This window comes from Dothidotthia symphoricarpi (assembly GCF_010015815.1).
Source record: "Dothidotthia symphoricarpi CBS 119687 unplaced genomic scaffold P153scaffold_9, whole genome shotgun sequence".
Classification (NCBI taxonomy): Eukaryota; Fungi; Ascomycota; class Dothideomycetes; order Pleosporales; family Dothidotthiaceae; genus Dothidotthia; species Dothidotthia symphoricarpi.
Window position 1 is genome coordinate 745,223 of NW_022985016.1, and position 16,723 is coordinate 761,945.

The 16,723-nt window shown below is 52.3% G+C and overlaps 6 protein-coding genes across 6 annotated transcripts; 3 read left to right on the plus strand and 3 right to left on the minus strand.

Annotated features, from left to right (window-relative positions):
* Positions 1-50: 50 nt before the first annotated feature.
* On the plus strand, positions 51-2,953 carry P153DRAFT_339280 (uncharacterized protein; the record flags this gene model as incomplete). Its single annotated transcript, XM_033665819.1, has 1 exon — positions 51-2,953. Exon 1 carries the CDS (start codon positions 203-205, stop codon positions 2,951-2,953), a length of 2,751 nt encoding a protein of 916 aa, XP_033524329.1. The 5' UTR covers positions 51-202.
* An 83-nt stretch (positions 2,954-3,036) lies between these two features.
* Positions 3,037-7,200, minus strand: P153DRAFT_396281 (TPR-like protein). The gene is made up of 2 exons (XM_033671466.1): positions 5,391-7,200; positions 3,037-5,345 (listed from the first exon to the last, which is right to left on the minus strand). The coding sequence occupies exons 1-2, from the start codon at positions 7,146-7,148 to the stop codon at positions 3,225-3,227; spliced, it is 3,879 nt and encodes a 1,292-aa protein (XP_033524330.1). The 5' UTR covers positions 7,149-7,200; the 3' UTR covers positions 3,037-3,224.
* A 133-nt stretch (positions 7,201-7,333) lies between these two features.
* Positions 7,334-8,319, minus strand: P153DRAFT_396282 (uncharacterized protein). Its single transcript, XM_033671467.1, has 2 exons — positions 7,985-8,319; positions 7,334-7,926 (listed from the first exon to the last, which is right to left on the minus strand). The coding sequence occupies exons 1-2, from the start codon at positions 8,230-8,232 to the stop codon at positions 7,572-7,574; spliced, it is 603 nt and encodes a 200-aa protein (XP_033524331.1). The 5' UTR covers positions 8,233-8,319; the 3' UTR covers positions 7,334-7,571.
* Positions 8,320-8,375: 56 nt separating this feature from the next.
* Positions 8,376-9,268, plus strand: P153DRAFT_227610 (uncharacterized protein). Its single transcript, XM_033662669.1, has 3 exons — positions 8,376-8,455; positions 8,522-8,842; positions 8,987-9,268. The coding sequence occupies exons 2-3, from the start codon at positions 8,600-8,602 to the stop codon at positions 9,104-9,106; spliced, it is 363 nt and encodes a 120-aa protein (XP_033524332.1). The 5' UTR covers positions 8,376-8,455; positions 8,522-8,599; the 3' UTR covers positions 9,107-9,268.
* A 798-nt stretch (positions 9,269-10,066) lies between these two features.
* On the minus strand, positions 10,067-10,993 carry P153DRAFT_290312 (uncharacterized protein; the record flags this gene model as incomplete). The annotated part of the gene is made up of 2 exons (XM_033663707.1): positions 10,067-10,506; positions 10,555-10,993. 2 exons carry the CDS (start codon positions 10,991-10,993, stop codon positions 10,067-10,069), a joined length of 879 nt encoding a protein of 292 aa, XP_033524333.1.
* A 1,231-nt stretch (positions 10,994-12,224) lies between these two features.
* Positions 12,225-16,599, plus strand: P153DRAFT_422699 (asparaginyl-tRNA synthetase). The gene is made up of 10 exons (XM_033672382.1): positions 12,225-12,604; positions 12,665-12,782; positions 12,863-13,899; positions 15,080-15,149; positions 15,202-15,237; positions 15,296-15,428; positions 15,482-15,580; positions 15,634-15,690; positions 15,738-16,182; positions 16,234-16,599. Exons 1-10 carry the CDS (start codon positions 12,273-12,275, stop codon positions 16,298-16,300), a joined length of 2,394 nt encoding a protein of 797 aa, XP_033524334.1. The 5' UTR covers positions 12,225-12,272; the 3' UTR covers positions 16,301-16,599.
* Positions 16,600-16,723: the final 124 nt, after the last annotated feature.

Consider the following 16,723-nt stretch of genomic DNA (forward strand, 5'->3'; position numbering starts at 1 on the left):
TCGCGACCCGGTAGCCGCTTCCCCAAACAACACGCGAGATCCAAAGCCCAAGACTGCAAAGTTGCCAGACCATACCAATGAGACGACCGGGAACCCCATACATGACTTCTTGGCCGCCAATATATCGATGAGCCACCTTCCTACATCCGCGACGCCTCTCACGTAAAACACTCGCAGAGCGGGGCTCCGCAGCACCTCCGCAATGGATCATGCCGCCTCCGTCTTCGCGTCCGTCTTCCCCGTTCTCTCGCTCTCCCACACAACCCCAACACCAGTCGCGACACCGGTTCTGGGTCAGACTGCGACAGACGGCTCGTTTGGGAGCCCGTATGCGGGCAGACATGCAGATAGGCAAGGACAAGGGCAGCACCGGGCGGTCAAGCGGGGTCTGGCATGGAGTTGCGCGACGCGATTCCTGAGTCTGCCTAAAGACTGGTCTGCTGGGGCTCAGCTGCAGCGGAACAGAGAGATCGAAGACGCATTGGGCTATTTGTTGCGCGGGGAGGGCAGGAGCGAGGATGCCAAGGAGGAGGGGCTCGTGGAGTGGTATACGAATGAGTGCAGCCTGCACTTTGCAAGAGATGTCAGGCCTGGGCTGGAAGAGCTGTGGGGGACAGAGATCGAGTTGCGCAATGCGTGGAGCCTGCTTGGTGAGACGCAACGCATCCTCGAGCAGGTGCAGACTGTCTATCTCCAACCCTTCAACGATCACATCCTCCCGTTTCTGCAGCGAGACGTGAGTAAGGCGGCGACTCGACCCAGTAGACCCGCTCAGATTGTCGAAGCTGATGCTCCGGATGCTGCGAATTGGAAGTTTCGCCGCGATTTACACGCTGTGTTTGCGCATTGCCTGCCTGCCCAGCGCTTCTCAAAGACGCTAAGTTATGTCTTGTATGACGCGGGATGTAGAATATTCCGCATCTACACACGGCGAGACGGGGTACAGGCTCACACGACACCGGAGGACACGCGCGAGTCTCGACAGCGCATGACGGTTCTTCTACAGGGACTGGAGCGCGTTGGACTTGGTGGTGATGCTGCACAGAAGGCATTCGCGCATGCCATGACTAAGCTGCTCGACTCGTTTATCACCAGTCACTATTTGAAGGTGGATTGGTACTCGAAGAAGTCGATTGTGCCGCACTTGAAGATGTGGATTCAAGACGGCTTCTGTCCGCTCGTCGAGCTGGTACTGGAGTGCTTGAGGTGCGAGCAGAGTAGCGTTCTGCCGACCGAAATATCTTCCTGGCAGGAGATGGCGCTGAGTAGGCTGGGGCGGGCAAGAGTCGACAATCTGTTCGACTTTGTGATTAATTGGGACAAGAGCTTGGGGGCTGTGCTGGATATCAAGGAGTATCTCAAGGTCACAGGCGCAAAACAACATCTCACATCGAGTTTCTCACAACAGATCTCGAGACGACTGCTGCATCCTGGAGCTACCTCGACATACATTTTGAACGTCTACATCTCTATCATTCGCTCATTTCACGAGCTGGAGCCTAAGGGCGTGCTGCTCGAACGGGTAGCAAGACCCATCCGACGGTACTTGAAGGAGCGAGAAGATACAGCCAGGATCATCATCTCTAGTCTACTCACCGACCTCAGCGATGAGACAGGCACCAAGTTCTCTTCTAACAGCGAATTTTCCTACGAGATCGCTAGCGAAATGGCAAAGCCCTTTGCAAACTTCGGTCAAGACACGGATGAAGAACTGAACTGGGGTGATATGAACTGGCAGCCTCTGCCCCAAGACGCATCGCCAGAGTACAAGAAATCAAAGGTCGAAGACGTGATATGGTTCCTACTGACACTCTGGGAGCGTGATGACTTCATCAACGAGTTGAAGAACATCCTCGGAGACCACCTACTGCGATGTCAAGACCCAGAGTACGAGAAAGAGATTCGGTTGTTGGAGTTGATAAAGATCCGTCTAGGAGACGACAAACTACAAGCATGCGAAGTCATGCTCCGCGACGTCCTAGATTCAAAACGCATCAACGCGTCCATCCGCGCAGCAACCTCCTTGGTCGCAATCTCATCCACATACCACACTCCCGAGTCCCGATCCAGAAATCCTCGCACTCCGGATGGCATACATCCTCATACACCTCAACCCCGTCGTCGCCCTGCGCCCCCTACTTCACACCTAGCCCCCTCAACACCCGCCCCCGCACCCAACGAACCAGCACTCAACGCACAAATCCTCTCATCCTTCTTCTGGCCGCTCCTCCGCGACGACACCTTCGCCGTCCCCGCGCAAATCTCCGCCCTGCAGCAAGAATACGAAGCACGCTTCGAGCGCATCAAAGGCATGCGCAAACTCCGGTGGATGAACGCACTAGGCTCCGGCTCCATAACGCTCGCCTTCGACGACCGAACAGAAGACTTTGACAACCTAGCCCCCTGGCAAGTCAGCGTCGTCTACGCCTTCCAAGCACAGCCCGCAGAGGCGCGCAAAACGCCAAAGCACACAAAAGCCGGCGAGGGCATATCGCGCTCCGTCGCCGAGCTCGAGGATATGCTCGCCATGGACGAGGCGCTCGTCCGCCAGGCCCTCGCGTTTTGGACGGGCAAAAGCGTTCTCCGCGAGGTCGAGCAGGATGTCTACACCGTCATTGAGCGCCTGCCGCGCAAGTCGGCGCTCGCGGCTGAAGATGCTAGCGCGGCGGCCGCCGCGGAGGAACTCGCTACTATTACCGCTGCACAGGCTACTACCGTCAAGTCGCAGGAGGATCTGTTCAATGAGAAGAAGGCGGTGTATGAGAGCTTTATTGTGGGTATGCTGACGAATCAGGGGAATATGCCGGTTATGCGCATCGTGATGATGATGCGGATGATGGTCCAGGGCGGGTTTCCGTTTGGCGCTGATGAGATTAGGGGGCTGTTGGAGGAGATGGAGGGGAGGGGGGTGGTGGCGGGGTTGGGTGGTGATGTTTGGGCGGTGAGGAAGTAGGATGTTGGGTGGTGAGAGAGGAGGGGGTTCATCATCTTTTCATCGATAGTGTGCATGTGAATATGAGCATGGACATACTTCTACATTATCTCTACCAGGCTAGTGTGTGCTATGGTACGATGTAACACCGTGGAAGACGTAAAATATGGCGTATACATTGAAATACGATACATACAACCCCGACGTCCTACCACAGTGCTCTCGAGAAGACGCGGTAATGACCTCCCATGCATCGTCTACCGTGACACTCGGCAAGAAAACCTTACTATCTTCACTCAATAACAAGCACCTCCTCCGTCACCCTCCTCGCGCCTTCAAGGTTCCCCGTAACGGCGTAGATACTCTGCAAAGCAAACGCCGCCTCAGTCGCAAAGTCCTCAACACCCCACTCCCCATCCGAGCACCTATCTTCCGCCTCGCTCTTGACCCGCTTACTGAGATAAATGCACCGCTCATACGCAGGTAGCGCCTGCGTGACGAGCCCCAGACTGTGCCACATGCGACCGACATTGAACTCCGCCTCCTGGCAATGCACCGCAACGCCGTCCTTGGTGCGGAGTTCATAGTACCGGTGCATAAACGCGAGGCTCTGTTGGATCTGGAACTGGCGGTTCTCAGAAAGGCGTTTCATAGCATGCTGAATATACGCGACGCCGATTGAAAGGTTGAGAATCGGATCTTCGGGCGCGATAGCAAGGGCGCGGAAGTAATAATTCAGCGCGGCCATATACGAGCCACCGCACATGAGAACATGAGCGTAGAGGGCGAAAAGCGCGGGGTCATGGTCCTTGACCGCGTCGACGATTTCGGATGAGATTGCGTTGCGGAACCACGCTGCCTTGTCGCTGTTGTCGCGGAAGTTGTACCAGATGCGTTGTTCGGGCGTGAGGAGCGCGTAGTCCATCGTTTTGATGTAGCGCATTAGTACCTTGTGGGCGGGGCCGGAGGCGAAGCCTTCGGGGAAGGAGCACAGGCGGTTGACGCAGCTGTATAGGCGGAAGAGGTCGCTTCCGAAGGGGTATTTTCTCAACAACCAGCGCACCGCAGAAGATGCTTGGTTTGAGTCGTCGACGGCGAGAGCGCAGACTAGACGGCACAACTCTAGCTGCTGGTGATAGTCTTTCATGCGATGGAAGATGTTGGAGCGCATAGCTATATCGAGCGTGCTGAAGCATCGTTGATCGTCTCCTTCAGTCGCAAGAAGGATAGCGTAACGGCCAAAGGCGTCACACCATTTATCGAATGGGACACCCCAAAAGTCGTCAGGGATATTATCTGGCCTTTCCTTTAGCTCAGGGTCCGTCTCACCGTCTTCTACGTTGTTCGCAACCACAGCAAGAACCATTAGTGCTGACTCTTTCCACAGGTCACCAGTACCAACACGACGAAAGTAGCCGTTGAACTCATCCTTTCTATTATCGTAGAACAAGTCAAAGGACGAAAACTCTTCAATCAGTTCCCGAGTAATGGAGATGACCTCGTTGACGGCGTCTTGATCTCTATCTTCGGCTGCATCGGAGATCTCATCCAGCCGCTTGAAACTAGTGACAATCTCTCGATGCTGGGCTCGAGCTGCTGTGAGTTCATCGGGAAACTCGCGGGCAAGAGATTCCAACTTTCTTCGGAAAATCCTGTGGTCAATCGCTTCCACTGGTACACCCAGCCCTTCAAGTGCACCTGGTTGTGGCTCAGGCTGCAGTACAGGTCCGTTCGCAGGTTCGACAGGAAGAAAGGTCTGCGCTTTAGAAGGCTTAGGAGCAGACCGCCTCATTCGGAACAAGCCTTGTGTGGGGCGTTCAGATAGTGGGCCAAGTGATGGAAGCGCTTTGTTGATGTCCTCGTTGCCAGAATCGTCCTCATTAGCATCCGGATCCCGCGTGCCAGTGGCTTTGTTCATCAACCTCCTATTCTTCTTGACTGTACTCTTCCTCACACTGTGTTTGCCACGGGCCTGCCTTCTCACATTAAAGTAGTATTCTCTAAGCTCGTCGTGTGCCTTGAATCCTAACTTGCGTAGTTTGTAGGCAGCCCTATTGCGATAGACGGCTTCTGCGCGTTGCATGGCTTCTTCACGCATACCGTGGTCTTCGAAGAACTTGGCTAGCACAGCGAGGTCGTCCAGAGTTTCCGAATCCCAATTCTTCATGATGGTGATGATCTGCTCTGCCTTCTCGGTCTCTTCTTGGTTCTTGTAGCACGTGTATATGCCCATGAAGCTCATGAGGCCCAGCTCTTGTGACTTGTGCCGGTAAAGGGGCTCGTAGAAACGTAGAGCCTCCTTGTCATGTCCAGTAGCGTGCAATGCATCGGCGACAATGCGAAAAATATCCTCATAATCCCACACCAGCGCACCAGGACTGTGATCATCCGGTTCAAGCATCTCAAGGTGGTGCTGACAGGGTTAGCCAGGATTATGGTACAAAAGATTTCGGCTTACCATTGCTTCTGTGAAGTCACTCGCACTGTTGCGCAGTCGAAAGAGACCTAACTTCGCCCTGATCTCCAACGGCAGCGTTTGTCCATACTTAGCGTCTTGCGACGTGCGCCTGAAATCGAGAACCGTTATTCGTCGAGGCGCGTCTTCGATGTCGAATTCGCGATCATCCTGCTGATCGTCCCAATAGGTCTCGTCCCGTCTGCCTTGCTTCCAACGTGAAAGGGCCTTCAGACGCGATATAGCATTATCGTGCTTCCCGGTCCTGTCTAGGAGGTCGAGGTAGATATTGATCAACTCCCAATCTAGGTCACTGCTAGTAGGATTTCTTTTTGGGCCTGTGAAAACCTCGATTGCTTCGTCAAAGCATTCGATAATCTTGTCAAGATGGAGCTTAGTATGCTTTCTTGACGACGTGCCCATCATTGCTATGATCTTCAGAACTTCGGTGTCTGGACCTTTCTTATCCTCCTTCAACTGTTTGAGCATTTTGCGGCCGAGCTGAACACATTTAGAGACATGTCCAAGACGCGCCTCGATTTCGAGCTTGTGACTTCGCGCTTCGTAGTTGGTGAGATCAAGGAGAATAATTTGATTGAGACACTCAAGGACAACAGCTGTCTTAGCATCGTCGGTATAAGTTGGATATTCTTCTGTATCCAGCTTGTTGACACGTTCGATGATGAAATGCCAGAGGCCCGGATCGCGCTTAGTGGGTGCACCAATAATCAGAGCTTCGATAGACTTTAGCTCTTCACCCATTGCTCCGTAGATTTCCGACACGATATTGTGAGCGTCGAAGATTTCGGGGTTCAATTGAACGGCCTTCTGGGCATACTCGAGGGCCGTTTGATAATCGTGCGCAATGAATCTCTCGTTAGCATGCCGCTGCAGTTCCTTGAACTCGTGGCCTGGGTCAGCTACTGGACGAGGTCCCCTACGTCCCGAGGGCCGTCCGGGCTTCCCGCCGCGCTTCCTTCCTCGAGTGGAGAGTGGATCACGAGTTGAGCCTCCTCCTCGTCCACGGCCTGGAGTTGTACCTCGCCCCCTACCTCGTCCTCCTCGCCATCCGCGTCCACGTCCACGCATGCCTCTAGTGCTCGGTCTTCCCCTTCTGGGTCGATCCTCGTCTTCAAAATCTTCTCCAACCTCCAAGTCGTCCAGGTCGCCTTGATCTTGCTGTTCCTCGTCTTCCGAATAGTCTTTATCTTTTTCGGGGTCGTCTTGATCTTCAATCTCACGCAACATCTCTTCCTCGGCCAACATGCGCTCATACTCGTTGTCATCTTCAGAACTTTGATACTCATGATCATGGAACAATGAGTCGCGATACCCAGCTGGAAGGGTGGGATAGTCATCTTCTTCCTCTTGACCCGGGGCTGGAATGTACCCCTCATGGACGACAGGAAGACTATTAGCGAACGTGCGGTTGAAGGGATCCTGGAAACCACCGCTAGTGTAGGGATTGTCTAGCTGTAGATCTTCCACAGCACTTAGTGGGATCAGTGGAGCCGGTGGTTGGGAATACCCATACTGCGGCTGTCCAAAGCGGTTATCCAGATCGTGAGGAAATACTACGGAGTGTTGCTCTTGACCGTTCACTATTGAATGAAGCTGTTCGTTGATATGCTGTCCAGACACTGCCAAATTTGACAGGTCGTCCGAAAAGGTATCAGTAACAGGCGCAAAGCGTCCATTATCATCATTTAAAGGCTGCTCAGAAGCCCACAGCTGGTCGAGAAAGCCACCTCTCGAATCCATATCGACTCGATTCTGCGTCCTCGTCAGTTTCGGGTTTTGTTAGCGGTCGATCATGGTTGTGAACAGCTGAAGATCGTGAGAAAGTTGAACTAACTAGGATTGTAAGCATCAGTTCGCGCTAAGAGACCCTGCCAAGCTTATGTTAAGCGCGTTCGCATCGCTGGTGTTAGCAAGTAGTACAAAAAGCTGTGTTCAGTTATGTTGATTATCCAACTACAGACCTTGTTCGATCGGCCAAAGGAACCAGGAAAATACATATTTGGCCAATAGCCTAGAAAAAGCGGATTACCGTATCATCGGGTGCAAAGACCCAAAGGGTATAATATTACAATGGTCGTAGGTACTCTCCTCCAGAAGCGGCTATTGCCATCGTTCCATCCAGAACAACCCCAAACTCCAAGCAATGCAAAAATGCACATCCTATCAGACGCGGTTGGCACCCTCGTTCATATCGACCATCTCATACTCCCCTGCTCCATCTCTTCCTCTCCCCCGACTTCTTCCCCTTGACTCCCCTTCACCGTCATCTGCAGCCTGCTGTTGTCTCGCTGCAGGCTTGCTCCCAAAATTGATAGGTTTCAGCTCACGCCATTGACACGCCCACACGCCAAGAGAAGTCATTATAGTCGCACTGCACATCTGAAGCGCCCACCAGAAGACATTCGAGGGAATCGCATGCGTGTACAAGGACGTGACGATCAGATGGATGAAGTGCACAGTCAGGGCAAAGTCAAGGACGAGTTTGGAACGGGCGATGAGAAGGAGTATGAATATGACGCTGCGAGACATTAGGGCCACGTCTCCGTTGCAAGGTATTGTATTCTGAATGGGCTTACCAAGTGAGGCTATTCAATACCCACACCAACCCCAGCGTCCACCCTACTGTAGTATCGCCGCTCAAGCTGCGCCAGCTGAAGATGAGGTCTGCGCTTATCTCTTTACCCGCGACCAGCGCCGTAAAAACGATAAGGACAGCGGCGCATACATAGTAGGCGAGTTGTAGGAGGACAATCTGGGAGAGGATTCGCGTCGGGGAGAGATCCGCGAGTGCACCGGGTCGAGGAGGGCGGCGTCGGCGTGGCATCAAGACCGAGACGCATGCGATGCACTACGATAGGGACATGCGGGAGATTGGGTAGATGTGCGAACTGTTATGTATCGATGTTGCCTGGTCGCATGTGTAGTTGGGGAAACGTGGGTGTCGGCGTCATAGCTCTCCGACTGCCAAGCACGAATTCATCTTCAATGTTCGGCATCGACAGCTCTACGACGCCCAACGAGTGTAGCTGGCCTTTGATTTGCAGAGTGTGTGCAACTTCCTCCTTTCACGATCTGAAGATTACAAGTGTACACAGCACTGATACAAGCGACAGCTTCTAGAATTGCCTCCACATCCTCGCTTTCATCCACTCCTCCACCTCGAACACTCGAACACTCGCACCGTCACAAACATGAGCTGGCTACCCTGGGGTTCGAAAGACGAGTCTGGCGTGAAGAAGACCGCCGGTGGCGCATTCGAATCACCATCAAGATCAAACCGAAAGCAATGCTACGCAGCACGCGACGCCTTCTTCGAATGTCTCGACAAGAACAACATCCTGGACAGCATAAACACGAAATCTGGCAGGACAAAAGCGACCACATCTTGTGCACAGCTAGACCAAGAATTCGAGAAGAATTGCGCTCATAGCTGGGTAGGTGGAAGCTTATTTGTTTTGTGGTGGCGCCGCTGGGAAGCCTACGGCTTGCATTGGTCTGGCGGAATTTGCACGCCACGGACATGCATCGCATCTCCATGTTTAGATAGTTGGGATAGTACAATGGCTGACTGTGCGTAGGTCGAGTACTTCAAGAAACAGAGAGTGGTCAATTACCAGCGAGAACAGACGATCAAGAAGATAGAAGCTCAAGGAGGGGAGATTGTGGCACCCCAACTGCCACTCCCAAGCTCGAAGTGAGGATATTGAGAGAGACTTGGCAATTTCGATCACGATCGTGTACATCATGTATAATAGGTACCGCAAGTTTGCTCCCGAGGTTTGGTACTTGGGATGCGACTGGAATGTTAGCGCCGGCTGAAAAACTTGGTCCGCGATTCCCGAGGCCTACATTACTCCGGTCGAATCGTAGAATCCATACCAAGGCAATCGGCTTTTTCATGGCGCTTCGGACATGCACGTTGAGCACGTTTTGCGAAGTCGATAGTGCAGGGGTGCAATGTGCCCCGAGAACTTGGTACGGAAATAATCCGCCAAGCGTGACGAACTCGCATAATGTCGTCACTAGTCCTCAAGGGTTGAGCTTCGCCGCAGGTTTCCCTTGCTTTGGGTCAAAGCCTGTAATGGTGATGAAGCGCAAGGACTAATTAGGCAATCATCGAGAGCTGTGGGTTCTGACGCTGGTGAAAAGGCCAGCAGGGCGAAAGCTCGGATTGTCTCGGTGCGCCACGTGAAAGTACATTTGTAGGTGTGCCACGTAGTTTGGGGCATGCGCGGATTTCCGTCGTCATGGTCGGCGACCTGCATCAATGTGGAGAGGTGGTTTTTCGATAGAGGACTTCAGCTCGAGCTGTCGCGTTTTCGTTCCTTGTTCAAGAACTCAGTGTGAGGCTGCTTTGTGAGTCATCCAAAGCCACAATAAGTAATCATCAGATTGATCTCTTTCACTACTCTGCTTCGAAGGACGGTTGAGAATACGGAAGATGTGTCTGATCGGGCGAGTCTCCAAAGCTTACAGAATGGTCTACCAGATAGTTTGATTAATATTGGTTGGCTGGCATCATGTCCCGCTGATCCGTGCACTAGGCCTGCTAGTTATTGTACAGATAACCGAGAGATCTCTTAGCCGATCTCGCGCCCCCCACTGACGACATGCTCTAGAAGCTACCCCTCCATCGTGCTCCCATCTCCCCTGAGTCCTCACCACCCATACTTTGTGGGGAAAAGTGTCGACGGATCAAACTCTTGTCTAAAGATCTCCAGGTCTGACATGCACCCTTTGCTCGGCGCGCCCACCATGCTGCTGTCTATTGCAAACACCACGTCCTGGAAGGCACCATGGAACTCCTCTTCCTCGAATAGGAGTTTTCTCCACATCTTGGCGACTTCGGCAGATGGGTTACGGAAGATGGGCCCGAGACCAAAAGCGCCCAAAACAAGTGTTCTGTGCCCGCAGTAGGAGGCGATACGAAGGACGGATCGCATCTTCTCTTTCATCAGCTCCTTTTCTTGCGCAAACGAGTATTTTGTGCCTGTTTCGTCGAGCTTTGGTCTCCGTACTGGCGCGACTGATATGACGGGAAGCGAGGCAACCTCAGTGAAGGCGGCGTAGTCCTGATCCGGTCCTCCTCGAAAAACAACTGGCATTCATTAGCAGATGCATTTCGCAAGCAGACTGTTCAACTCACAAACTTCTGGAGAATATATCCCGCCTCTTTGTGGTATTGGGTAGAAGTTCTCTTCTTTACCGAGTTGTGCATTCCAGGGCATTGTGAGCGCATGTACGAGATTACTCCTCCGAGCGAAGCACTCCTCAGGTGCCATCAGCCCTGACTCCCAGTCTCCGCCAGCACGCTTCTCATTTGCTACGTTGACTACCGGTATCTTCTTGCATTCTTGGTCTGTACTCTGGTACCAGCCCAAAGCATAGTTTACTGGGTCACCCTCCATCACCGCAACTCTTGTTCGTGTTGACGATCTTTTGTCCACGTTGATTCTAACTTGTGTCGCGTCCGGGTACAGATATGAGGTCTTGGAATCTCGGATGTAATTCTTCCAAATATATGGCATCCATACTCGTTTCGCCTCGGCAGCAATCTCTGATGGCTTTGGTTTTGATGGAGACATTTGGTGTACCAACGAAGTCTAAAAGTGGGAGTAAAGCTGTGTATGAACAGATGATGATAGTATTTATAAAGTGATGAGACTCTGGAGTCACGATGCCAGAAAAATGAGGAGATCGATAACACGCTTGTGACCTCCAGCCGTCCGGGGGAAAGGGCTGTATATCATCTGCCCGAATCCCCAAGGGTCTGCGATAGACATGGAACTAAACAATAGACTCAGATCGAGCCGCAAGCTAGCTCGGCTCATTTTCACGCACCAACTACAAAAGCGGCATCCTTTTGCGTGAGTCGATACAGGGTTTAAAGTTCCATGCGGGTAGTTTTCATTCCGCCATAGCGCACAGCTGCAGGTAGCAAAACTTTGAGTCGTGACCATCAGTAATTTAGGCTAGGCACAGAGATTGAAGGACTCTGGTAGCAACTGTGTTCTGTGAGATGTGACTTCTTACCCGGTCCCTGGATCCGATCGTTGAGCATACATTGTCGCCAGGAACTGGCCAGGAACTGAAGCCACAGGGCGCGTGTCCGGGTGTCAAGACTTGTCAAGCAGGGATGACAACAGGATCAATCTCGTATGCCCCATGCGATCCTGCATGTTAGCGAATGCAGCTTAAACGAGATCTGGCGCCTGTTCAGCCCGATGATTACGAGTGCTTTCCCAGATCCTGCACAAGGTAGCGCCGCATCACTAGCGGTGGCACCAAGATCTGGACGCAGGGTAACGCACCATAGACCTAGATCGGTGGAGTCCTCTGTACGGGTGATTAGTATCTTCACCGCCCTGGGTGTCGCACAACAACGACGTCTATATGTCCGCGGGAGTCACGGGGATAATAATCCCCTGCTTAAAGCGCGTTTTGGTGCACGATTTGGGCGCGAGTTATCAACGGCGTCGAGATCTGCGGCGTTCGTGTTGCTATGTTTTTTCTCCGATGATGGAAGAATGGAGCGATGGAAGAACACATCTAGCCAATGAGAGAGTACAGAGCTGAATTTATACGGCTGTTGCACTGGGGATGGGTGGTATTGTGCGCATGTGCCCTCTATGGCCAATCCTCCACAATCTCAGCGGTTTCAGTAAGGAGGTTCTGGTGGTACGATTTGAGGTATGATGAGTGACGAGAACGGCGAGGTGGTTCCTTGGTCCTTAGCTTACCTAGGTTGTGGGTGGTCAAAGCGTCGACGCCTTCGAAGTTCCATCGACGATGTCGGCGAATGCTTCCTCACGTTCCACCTCAACGCTGTTCCGAGTGGCTGACTGACTTCCACCGTCCGCGTAAATGAGCTGGATGTTAATTGTTCGAAGGAGCGCAGTCCGACCCAATCCGTTGCTTCCTCATCGGGGCGCTGCTTCCTACATACGCGCGACACCATTATGTTGTCCACGCTACAGCTCAACATTCTGCCCTACTAATATTGCTGAGCTACTAAAATCCTCTTCCCAGCACTCATCATCATCCCCTCGGCGGGGCCTATCAGATGGTGAGACGTTGACAGTCAATGGCTACGTACGCACTGTGCGAAAGCAGAAGCGAGTTGCATTCGCTGCGATAGGCGATGGCTCGACGTTACAGTCTGTACAGGCTGTTCTATCCCCCCAATTAGCAGAAGGGTGAGTTATATAGCTAAGTCGATATCCATTGGCAAATTACTGACGTTGCTCGTCGGTTAGGCTTTCCACTGGAGTTGCAGTAGCAGCCACTGGAAGATGGATACCGTCGCCAGGCCAAGACCAATCTCATGAGTTACAAGTGGAAAATATTCGCATATTAGGGGAGAACGATGCTGCAGTGAGTTGACCAATTTGCTATTCTGTAAAGCATCTGTAGCCATGGTTTCATCTTTCTGACCGTACATCATCTTGATTTAGACTTCTCCAATACAAAAGAAATATCAGACGCCTGAGTATCTCCGGACCCTTCCTCATCTGCGACCTCGCCTGCCATTCAATGCCCTGCTTCTGCGCTTGAGGTCCTTGGTCACTGCCCAAGTAACTAATTATTTCGCGAAACAAGACTTCGTCCAATGTCATCCACCCATCATTACCTCCTCTGACTGCGAGGGAGCAGGAGAGGTATTCACTGTAGCTCCTGGAGTTCCTTCCACGCAACACCAAGGATCGTCGAACCAAGCAAAAGAACAAGAGGATATGTTTTTTGGCTCCCCTAAGTACCTAACTGTTTCCAGCCAGCTCCATCTTGAGGCACTGGCCCAATCTGTAAACAAAGTCTGGACCTTGTCGCCGACTTTTCGTGCCGAGAAGAGCGACACTGCTCGTCATCTGAGCGAGTTTTATATGCTTGAGGCAGAGCTAGCCTTCGTGGACGATATGAAGGACGTCATGGATGTTGTGGAGGGTATGCTGCGCGCCCTTGGGACAGAGCTCCAATCATCACATGTCGGCCGAGAGCTTCTCGACGCTCGAGCACGAGAATTGAACGACGATGACACTTCCGTGTCGCACAGCACACTCGCACAACGGTGGCAGGGGCTTATAGATGGACCATGGCCTAGAATCACCTACCACGATGCGATACAACACTTGAAGGATGCCGTAGATGAAGGCAAGACGCAATTTGATTTTGCACCTGGTCATGAAGACGGTCTACAGACTGAACACGAGCGATTCTTAGCAGAAAGCATTGGACGAGGTAGCCCTATTTTCGTGACCGACTATCCGCGCAATATCAAGCCGTTCTACATGGCGCCGTCAACTGACCCAAATGCGGAAGGACAAGCTGACCCAACAGTCGCATGCTTCGACCTTCTCGTGCCGGAAATCTGTGAGCTAGCGGGAGGTTCTATGCGTGAGCATCGACTGCCTGAACTTGTCAAAGCTATGGAAGAGCATGGCCTACAGCAACCGGTAGACCTGGAATCTGAGGTTTCGGACGGGTCCCTGCAGTGGTACCTCGATCTTCGGCGATACGGCAGTGTGCCACATGGTGGCTTTGGCTTAGGGTTCGACCGTCTTCTGTGCTACTTGTCTGGTGTTTCCAACATCAGGGACGTTGTCAGCTTCCCTCGATGGCATAAGCGGTGCGACTGTTAGTAAAGTCTTGGCACAACGGGATACCGCATCCTCGGTTTCTCACGATTGTTCCAGAGCGTGACACATGGAATGGCTGGGACGGAGATTTTCACCTCATGTAGGGTGTGTCACTGTTCTGTGGCAGTTGCACTTGTAATATAGTGTTGCGGCTGTACATTACAAGTCCTCGTACACCATGAGTGTATTTCCCGAGGAAACAGTCCGACAGTTTGACGGGCCCGTGCGGTCTTGACGGGTCTTGGAGAATCTCACTCTTACAGCGTGATATGTGGCCATGCTCACATTATGTCAGAAATGACTATAAGCTCACAAGTTTCATTCTCTGATCAAGATATTCTCTCATGAGTAGGAGTCGAATGCGATTTCATCTGGTCCATAGCATTTTCTTATCGAACGTTCCAGAAGTTGTAGCACGTGGTGTCGTGAATCGTGAACCTTGGATTGCGGACAGAGATGATCAGATAAGATACCGTAACTGGTTCCCCCGTCATCGAGTCAATGATGTAGGGTGCATGTCCGCCGCGGCACCGAATCTCTGCTTTGATCCAACAAGTGCGAGTCTTGTTTAGCGATGTCGCAAGTACGATCAGCACATAGACGTCAAGCAAGGCATTTCAAACGCCACCAGTTCATGTAACCTATTTTTCGAATTGAGCCGCGTCATCGCGCTGAAGTTATGTCGAGCATGGTGTCGATTTAGAGTAAAATACGCCGTTGACGGCGTTCTCGGGGTTCGGTAGATCATCGAAATCCAACATTGCGCCTAGGCTCGTATGCTTTGCAAATCGTCAACACCAGTCCTCGACACTGCCATCGCATCGTCGCCACCCCCGCAACATTCCCAGCTGCTCCAGCACATTTCCTGCGACCAAACCCCTCTCTCAATCGCCAACCTGGAATCTGCAGCACCGGCGTCCGGTCGTCTTATGGCCACTCATGATCGGCCAGTAGTCTCTCTCGACGAAGCGGAACACGAGTATAGCTCACTTGCAGCACCAACTGTGTCGGACTGTCCGTCGCTGACTTGTGCGCCAGCTATGAAGCATTACCGCCAAACTTTTCTCTTTCCGCAAACATGCTTGCTGGCGCGTTTGCGGGCATCGCTGTACGCCTCCGAGATCGCTGCGCCGCGCATGCCTTCGCTAACCTCCCAGTAGGAGCATTCGGTGATGTACCCGGTTGATCTGTTGAAGGTGCGCGATTACCTTCACACTGCACATATCATGAGAGGGATGCGCTGACTTCCGGAAGACTAGGATGCAAGTCGTCAACCCCTCGCCAACCGCCATGTACACAGGCATCTCGAACGCAATGGTCACAATTTCGAGAGTGGAAGGCATCACGACATTATGGAGAGGACTGTCGAGCGTTATAATGGGAGCAGGTTGGCTTGTCTGGCTCAAATATCGCCTTCACACGGAACTGATCCTGGTACAGGACCCGCGCATGCCGTTTACTTCGCATCTTACGAAAGTGCGAAGCATGCTCTTGGCGGAAACGAAGGAGGGAGCGACGAACATCATCCATTTGCAGCAGGCGCGCAGAACCCACAAACATTTTTTTTTGAATATGTCGCTAATCTTGAGCAGCTGCCAGCGGTGCGGCGGCCACGATATCCAGTGACGCCTTGATGAACCCATTCGATGGTAGGCAACGCCTCTCCATGCGCACGAGCGAACGCTGATAGTTGCAGTCATTAAACAGCGCATGCAATTGCACGGCTCAATATACAAATCCGTCCCTCACTGCGCGCGCGAGGTTTTCCGCACCGAGGGCCTTGCTGCCTTCTACGTCTCGTACCCAACAACCCTGTGTATGACTGTGCCCTTTACGGCTCTTCAGTTCATGTCATACGAATCGCTATCCAAGGTCATGAATCCCACAGGCCGCTACGATCCCTACACACATTGCTTCGCGGGAGGAATTGCTGGTGGTTTTGCGGCTGGACTTACGACCCCTCTGGACGTCATCAAGACGCTATTGCAGACACGTGGAAACGCTAGGGATGCGGAACTAAGAAATGTCTCGGGATTGCTTCAGGCGGCGAAAATCATCAATCAAAGAGAAGGGTGGAGAGGGTACTTCCGTGGCTTGAAACCCAGAATTATTACCACAATGCCTAGCACTGCGATCTGCTGGTAGGTGCAACTCTTCACATCCCACAAGATGATGTTCTAACTCAAGCGCAGGTCCGCATACGAAATGGCGAAGGCGTTCTTCATTGCTCGTAGCACAGACCCTACAAAATTCTCGTAGAAACTATACCGCCGAATTTGACGATTTCCAAACAGCGAAAATGTGCCGTTCATTTAGACGACATGTTCATACTCCGCGGAACGATATACACACGAATCCTGGGAATAGATGAGGTTTGTGCAGCGTTTGGTGTTACAGTTGAGGCTTAGAAGTGCGCGCCAGGTAGGCGAACGCGATCTTGCTGGGCTTTGCAGCCGCGTTATGTAGTCATAGAGGCTTCTTGGGCCTAACCTTTGGAAAGACCATGTGGCTGTGTACAAATATTCGGATGCTTCTTGGAGCGCATTTACAGCCGGCGCAATTGCTTGTGTCAAAGGGAAATCAAGCGTCCTCTAACTGCCTACAACGCTGTCTGCTGAGTTTGGCGCGTGAATGAAATGCAATCGATAAGAATAATTGTGATCCTAGCTTAGCTCCAAGAGC